Raw genomic sequence first — 8,265 nt, 5'->3', positions numbered from 1 at the left:
ATATGCTCCTGTGTTAGAGGTGTTGTGTAATTGCAAGTTCCTGCACTCTGTTCCCTGTATCCCGTGGAATTATGCCTGAGCCTGAGACACCACCCAACGGGGAGGGAAATTGGTGAAAGGGAGTCCTGCCATTAATTGGCTAAATCCAATCGCATATATTAATTCAGATGGAAAATAAATACCAAAAGTGGGAAAAAAGTTTATGTTTCAAAGTATGATTAATAGCAGGAAGTAAAAAATAAATTACATGACAGGGTTCTCTCTCTGTAATTGGATTAAACTCCATCCCCTCCACCTCAGTGACTGGTTTTGACCCATCCCTCTAAATCTCATTGGTTAGCTGCCCCATGTGGGTGGAGCCTCATGCTCTTTAAAAGAGGCTGGTTTAGAAAGGTATGTGTTTGCAGTCTGGGAGCTAGAGTTGGAGTAGAATCTACTTTCAGAGGTAGAGTGAAGTGTTTTTTTTTAATTTCTTTGTGGGATGTGGACATTGTTGACCTGTGAGAAGGTGTTAATTTGGTCAGTAATTGATCTAAAATGTAAGTGTACTTTGGATCTGTCTTGTGTCTCTATTAATGGGTATTTCCTCTTTTGTTCTAGTCACTTCCTGCTGCTTCTAAACCATGGCTGATGAAGATATTGCTGCTCTGGTGGTAGATAATGGATCTGGGATGTGTAAAGCTGGGTTTGCAGGAGATGATGCCCCCAGGGCTGTGTTTCCCTCCATTGTGGGAAGGCCACGTCACCAGGTGAGCCTTTCAGTTAAAAGTATTAACTTCCTTGGTATAAAGAGAGAGGGTAATCTCTTGGTTCTGGAATAGCTATTTTCTGCAAGATTTGAATGCTGGCTTTAAATATTTCTTTCAATGGATGTGATGGCTTGTGTCAGTGCTCTAAGCTCACTGGGGTGGGAGGAAGTGGCTGATTTTGTGGGGGTGGGGGGGGGGAGGGGGGGCAGGAAGGGAGGGTGTGGAAATTGGGGTGTGAGCACAGCTGCTGACTCAGTTGGCTAATTTCTGCTTCATTTGATGTGTGACACTTGTTTTCATGAGCACTGAATCTAATGGGTTGGTGCTCTACATCTGATGTGTTTCTGGGACAATATTCTGATCTTGCTGTGGGAAGGGTCTGATTCAATGTGGCTACAATGGAAGAGTATTTTTTGAACTGTTGTATGAGGATCAAACTGGCACAAAAGCAGCTGAGCTAAAACTAACTGCTTCATGAGCTGACTTGGTTTTGTAAAACTAGCTGTTGACCAACATGTCTGATTCTTTTCCTCAACCCCTCCAAGTTTCTGTCCCTGACTCTACTCTCTCTCTCTCTCTCTCCCATATTTAAATTATTACCCTTTGTCGACCCCATGTTGGCAGATAATCTCCAGTTCTACCCCTCCACTCCTCCAATACTACTCTCCTGTTGGGCTCTTTAACCCAGTGTCCATTCCCCTGGAATAGTCTCAAAAACCAAAGGCATCACCATGGTTCTGCCACTGAATATTGTTCTCTCTCCACTGCCATGAAACAGCAAAATCCTACTGCTTTTGACCTTTATTAATTCCTGGGTGTGGGTGTTGCTGGTGAGGTTGGCATTAATTACCCATCCCCCTTGAGGTGGTAGGCAATTGCCCTTCTGTCATATTTTTGTCACCCACATTGGACAATGTGACTGGAGTGATCTATCGGCCAAACTCCGAGGTGCGACTCTGTTAGAGGTGTCATTTTGGATGAGTAAACTGAAGCCTGCACTCCCTCTAGCTGGATGTTGAAAATCTATATGGAGGAGTTCTCCCAGTGCCTGGGCTAACGTTCGTCTGCAATCCAATCCTTCCTGAATTTGCTTGCTGATTGTGATATCTTGCTGTGAGCAAATTGACTGTTTTTAGAAATGCAGTCACTAAGTTGCAAAATAATGCACTAGTTTGGTACTTTGGGATGTGCTTGGGTGCCATTTATATCTACAAGGTAGGTAGTGTAGTGGTTGGTACTGGATTAGTCACCTGGAGAAGGCAAGTTTAAATCCTGCCAGGGCAAGTTTGAGAATTGGAACTCTCTCTCTCTTTATTTTAAAACTTTTTAAATCTTGGAATATGAAACTAGTGAGTTAAAATTGACCATGAAGCTTTTTTGCCATTTTAAAAACCCAACTGGTTCATTTCCTTAATTAAAACAAGAAATGCTGCAAATACTCAGCAGGTCTGGCAGCATCTGTGGAGAGAGAGAAGCAGAGTTCATGTTTCAGGTCAGTGACCTTTCATCAGAACTGGCAGAGGCTAGAAATGTCAAGCTTTTAAGCAAGTAAAGCAGGGGGTGGGGTAAGAGATAAGAGGTGTTGATAGGACAAGGTCACAGAATAACTGGCCAGAAGGTCATGGAGCAAAGGAAAACAGTATGTTAATGGTGTGCTGAAAGACAAAGTGTTAGTGCAGAGAGGGTGTGAATGGACAGAAAAATAGAACAACCTGGCCCAAAGCACAAACATGACGCACAGTGGTGCAGTGGTTAGCACCGCAGCCTCACAGCTCCAGTGACCCAGGTTCAATTCTGCATACTGCCTGTGTGGAGTTTGCAAGTTCTCCGTGTCTGCATGGGTTTCCTCCGGGTGTTCCGGTTTCCTCCCACATGCCAAAGACTTGCAGGTTGATGCGTTAATTGGCCATTATAAATTGCCCCTAGTATAGGTGGGTGGCAGGGAAATATAGGGACAGGTGGGCCTGTGGTAGGAATATGGGATTAGTGTAGGATTAGTATAAATGGTTGGTTGATGGTCGGCACAGACTCGGTGGGCCGAAGGGCCTGTTTCAGTGCTGTATCACTAAACTAAACATGACAAAGAAAGCATAGCTTTATAAAAAGAGATGGACCATAAATGTCAATCCTCCCAGTCACCCCCTCACCCCCTCATTGAGAATTGTGGGGGAGAAGGATTTTTATTTTGTGGCCATGCTGCAGAATATAAAGGATAATCAATTTGGTTATATGTGAAGTTTTATAATTGACCATCAATTGTAATTTAGAAACATACAAAATGGGTGCAGGAGTAGGCCATTCGGCTCTTCAAGTCTGCTCCACCATTCATTATGATCATGGCTGATCATCCAACTCAGTAACCTGTTCCCGCTTTCGCCCCATATCCTTTGATCCCTTTCACCCCAAGAACCAAAGGGCCTGTTTCTATGCTATATGACTATGACTCGATATCTAACTGCTTGAAAACCTACAATGTTTTGACCTCAACTGCTTTCTGTGGTAGAGACTTCCACAGGCTCACCACTCTCTGGGTTAATTTCTCCTCATCTCAGTCCTGAAAGGTTTACCCCGTATCCTTAGACTATGACCCCTGGTTCTGGACTCCCCCACCATCGGGAACATCCTTCCTGCATCTACCCTGTCAAGTCCTGTTAGAATTTTATCGGTTTCTATGAGATCCCCCCCCCCCCCTCACTCTTCTGAACTCCAGCGAATATAATCCTAACCGACTCAATCTCTCCTCATATGTCAGTCCTGCCATCCCAGGAATCAGACTGGTAAACCTTTGCTGCACTCCCTCTACAGCAAGAACATCCTTCCTCAGCTGAGGAGACCAAAACTGCACACAACATTCCAGGTGTGGTCTCACCAAGGCCCTGTATAATTGCAGCAAGACATCCCTGCTCCTGTACTTGAATCTTTTCGCTATGAAGGCCAACATACCATTTACCTTTTTCCTACCTGTTCCACCCGCACGCTTACCTTCAGTGACTTGTGTCCGAGAACACCCAGGTCTCGTTGCATATTCCCCTCCTTGTTTATAGCCGTTCAGATAATAATCTGCCTTCCTGTTTTTGTTACCAAGGTGAATAACCTTACATTTATCCACATTATACTGTATCTGCCATGCATTAGCCCACTCACTCAACTTGTCCAAATCACCCTGAAGCCTCTCTGCATCCTCCTCACAAGTCACCCTCCCACCCAGTTTTCATCTGCAAAACTGCAGATATTCCATTTAGTTCCCTCATCTAAATCATTAATACATTGTGAATAGCTGAGGTCTGAGCACTAATCCCTGTGTTAGCCCACTAGTCACTGCCTGCTATTTGGAAAAAGACCAGTTTATTCCTACTTTCTTTCCTGTCTGCCAACAAATTTACTATCCATCGCAATACACGACGCCCAATCCCATGTACTTTAATTTTACATGCCAATCTCCAATGTGGGACTTTGTTGAAAGCCTTCTGGAAGTCCAAATAAACCACATCCACTGGCTGTCCCTCGTCAACTCGACTAGTTACATCCTCGAAGAATTCTAGTAGACTTGCCAAGCATGATTTCCCTTTCATAAATCCAGGCTGAGTTTGTCCGATTCTACCACTGTTCTCCAAGTGCTCTGCTATAAAATCTTTGGCCTCTAGAATTTTCCCCACTCCCGACGTCAGGCTGATTGGTCTATAATTCCCTGTTTTCTCTCTACCTCCCTTTTTTAAATAGTGGGGTTACATTAGCTCCCCTCCAATCTGTAGGAACTGTTCCAGAGTCAATAGACTCTTGGAAGATGACCACCAATGCATCCACTATTTCTAGGGCCACTTCCTTAAGTACTCTGAGATGCCATCAGTCCCTGGGGATTTATCGGCCTTCACTCCCATCAATTTCCCCAACACCATTCTTCTACTAATACTGATTTCCTTCAGTTCCTCCCTCTCTCTAAACCCTGTGTTCCCCAACATTTCTGGTATAATATTTGTGTCCTCCTTTGTGAAGACAGAACCAGAATATGCATTTAGTTGGTCAGCTGTTTCTTTGTTCCCCATAATAAATTCCCTTCTTTCTGACGAACGGACCTACATTTGTCTTCACCAATCTTGTTTTCTCTTCACATACCTATAAAAACTGACTGTAAAAGTTTCTATGTTCCCTGCAAGCTTGCTCTCGTACTCCATTTTCCAGTTCTTAATCAATCCCTTGGTCTGCCTTTGCTGAATTCTAAACTGCTCCCAATCCTCAGGTCTGTTTTCTTCTGGCGAATTTGTATGCCTCTTCCTTGGATCTAATGTTACCTCTAATTTCCCTTGTAAGCCATAGTTTGGCTACCTTTCCTGTTTTACTTTTGTGCCATACAAGAATAAACAACTGTTGCAGATTATCCATGCGCTCTTTGTTTGCCATTGCCTATCCACTGTCATCCCTTTAAAGTTTTCCAATCCATTATTGCCAACTTGTGCATCATACCTTCATAATTTCCTTTAACATTCAGGACCCTAGTCTCTGAATCCATGATTTAATCTGTGATCCACATCACACGAGCATATGGCACTTTTATACTTGGAATTATAGAATCTTTCTTCAGAGGCCACTGCCTGTACTGGCTTGTCAATCCTGTAAGGGTCATTGGGTCAGTCTAATGTATAAACTTTGCAGCCTGAAGATTAGTGTTGCCAGTCATGTCCATTTGTACATTGCAAGACCCTGCAAATCGTAACTGAGATTAGCCAGTTTTATAGAGGGATGAACACTGACCAACAGGAGGAGATACATCCCCTACTCTTCAAATAGTGCCATGGGATCCTCTACATCAGCAAACAGATAGTTGGGATCTATTTTAACACAACCTCTTACCCAGTACAACAGAGTATCCAGAGATTGAGCTCAAACCTTCAGACTGGGCTTGAACCAGTGACCTTCTAAACTTGTGGTGTCGACTGAGGTGGGAAGTGAAATTGGGCTTGGGAGAAGATGGGTTTGGTGGTGGAATGCAGTTGGGGGAGCATTTGGATCAGAAGCAGTGTCTTTGAAAATGCCACCTTTATCATATCCAGGGACATAAGCACTCAAACATTGGCCTTCAACAAAAAAAGCAACAGGATTCTGTGCACAGCAAGATCCCACAAATCAGTAGCTCATGGTTACTAATTATTGGGAGGAGAGATTGAACATCAGCTGAGAATTGTCCTCTACTCCAAGGCAATAAAAGCTGGCCATCCAGAATGCTCACACCCTGACCAAGTGTATTACTTTGTGTGAAGTAATTTAACTTTTATCACTTGTACTTGAACCCATCTGCCTGTGTGTCTCCATGTGCATACTTTCTGCACATGATGCATCTATATTTAATGCATAAATATTTGTCCTTGGATTAAATTTGCTCATTCTTTCCTCAAGCCCAGTGCCTCCAACATTTTGTCTAAGCTTCAGAAACTCTACAGAACAGCACCACTGTTCCAGATGTGGGCTAGCACCATTCCTCGAGCAAGGGAGGAAAATGTAAATCCTCCTGATCCAATTGCTATAAAGATCCTGATGTTCAAAGAATCATGGAATTAATCAGGCCAGGAGACCATTCAGCCCATTGTACCTTTACTGGCTCTCAGCTATCTAGTTAGTCCCATAGCCCTGCCATTTTGCCCCATTGAGTATTTATCCAATTCCCACTTCTGAAAGTTGTTTAATCTGCTTCCACTGTACCCTTGGCAGAGCATTCCAGATCAAATAACTCTCTAATTTGGCTGAAGGGTGGTGAATAGTTTCAATAGTCGTCTCCTTCTGGCCTGGACTAACTTCTATAAGTCTCCATTGATTGATTGGTTCCTCTAGTTTCTGATGGTATGTTTCATCCTTTGTTTTTATTCCTCATTCTAGGGGGTGATGGTTGGAATGGGTCAGAAAGACAGTTATGTTGGTGATGAAGCTCAGAGCAAGAGGGGAATTCTGACCCTGAAGTATCCAATCGAACATGGCATTGTGACCAACTGGGATGACATGGAGAAGATCTGGCATCACACCTTCTACAATGAACTGCGAGTGGCCCCAGAGGAGCATCCAGTTCTCCTCACAGAGGCACCTCTCAACCCCAAAGCCAACCGGGAGAAAATGACCCAGATCATGTTTGAGACCTTCAACACACCAGCCATGTATGTTGCCATTCAAGCCGTACTGTCCTTGTACGCCTCTGGCCGCACGACTGGCATTGTGCTTGATTCTGGTGATGGTGTGAGCCACACTGTGCCAATTTATGAAGGGTATGCCTTGCCTCATGCCATTATGAGATTAGACCTGGCTGGCCGGGATCTGACTGACTACTTGATGAAGATCCTGACTGAACGTGGATATTCCTTCACAACCACAGCCGAGAGGGAGATCGTGCGTGACATCAAGGAAAAACTTTGCTACGCGGCCCTAGACTTTGAATCTGAGATGGCGACGGCCAGCTCCTCTTCAGCCTTGGAAAAAAGCTATGAGCTCCCTGATGGCCAAGTTATTACCATTGGTAATGAGCGTTTCAGGGCCCCAGAAGCCCTTTTCCAACCCTCCTTCCTTGGGATGGAATCTTCTGGGATCCATGAGACCTGTTACAACAGCATCATGAAATGTGATGTAGATATCAGGAAGGATCTGTATGCCAACACTGTCTTGTCTGGTGGAACCACCATGTACCCAGGTATTGCTGATCGGATGCAGAAGGAAATCACATCCTTGGCTCCGAGCACAATGAAGATCAAGATCATTGCTCCACCCGAGAGGAAGTATTCAGTGTGGATCGGAGGATCCATCTTGGCTTCTCTCTCCACCTTCCAGCAAATGTGGATCAGTAAGCAAGAGTATGATGAGTCTGGGCCCTCTATAGTCCATCGCAAGTGCTTCTAACCTGCTGCAGGGCTTTTACTTGCCAGGTTTAGTTCACTTACAATGTGACCTGCAGTCTCTGCTCTTTGGGCAAAAGGCAGAGTTGATGACGGGTGATCTATTGCATACATCCTGCCTCTTACTCCTTTGTACCCTTCCCTATCCAGCTCCATTTAAAACTAACTTGAAAGAAGCCTTTGAACTGCATAATGGAGACCAGTCACCATTGTGATATGAAATTGTACAGTTGTCCATGAGGATTTGAGCTTAAAGGAGCATCACCCTGCAGGAACAGGCAGGTTTATCCCAACATCTCCAAGGCTTCAATGCTACAGCTGAGTTTGCTTTTGTTATCTTTTGATATTTCTGAAGTCATAAAATACATTCTGAAATAAAGGTGACTTGTCAATGATCCTTTTCCCCTCTTGTATTTCATAATATCTAAGCAATTAGTTACTCTTTTTTTTTTTTTTCTTTTCTTTCCTCCCACCCCGCACCCTTTGGGATTTAAGCTCAAATGAATTTCAAATTTTTAAGCAGTCATCCTGGCAGAGCCTCTCCTGAAGGCCTCAACTGTTTTACATCATTCACTCCTCATTGTGACCGCCTATAGGTCGTGCAGCTAGCTCGGCCGTAGTCACTTAATACATCCATGTATTAAAAG

The 8,265-nt window shown here is 44.0% G+C and overlaps 1 protein-coding gene across 1 annotated transcript; it reads left to right on the top strand.

Annotated features, from left to right (window-relative positions):
- Nucleotides 1-355: 355 nt before the first annotated feature.
- Nucleotides 356-8,013, top strand: LOC137369713 (actin, cytoplasmic A3a-like). Its single transcript, XM_068031072.1, has 3 exons — nucleotides 356-445; nucleotides 601-749; nucleotides 6,618-8,013. Exons 2-3 carry the CDS (start codon nucleotides 624-626, stop codon nucleotides 7,620-7,622), a joined length of 1,131 nt encoding a protein of 376 aa, XP_067887173.1. The 5' UTR covers nucleotides 356-445; nucleotides 601-623; the 3' UTR covers nucleotides 7,623-8,013.
- The last annotated feature ends 252 nt before the right edge of the window (nucleotides 8,014-8,265 follow it).

This window comes from Heterodontus francisci, chromosome 5 (genome assembly GCF_036365525.1).
Source record: "Heterodontus francisci isolate sHetFra1 chromosome 5, sHetFra1.hap1, whole genome shotgun sequence".
In the NCBI taxonomy this organism is placed as follows: Eukaryota; Metazoa; Chordata; class Chondrichthyes; order Heterodontiformes; family Heterodontidae; genus Heterodontus; species Heterodontus francisci.
The sequence above is the reverse complement of the archived record's forward strand: the minus strand, read 5'-3'. Positions and strand labels throughout refer to the sequence as shown.

Bases quoted from the DNA above. Each gene is read 5' to 3' on its own strand.
- LOC137369713 (XM_068031072.1), top strand. From the start codon at position 624: ATGGCTGATGAAGATATTGCTGCTCTGGTGGTAGATAATGGATCTGGG. The intron at 750-6,617 runs GTGAGCCTTTCA...TCCTCATTCTAG, and splicing joins TGGGAAGGCCACGTCACCAG to GGGGTGATGGTTGGAATGGG.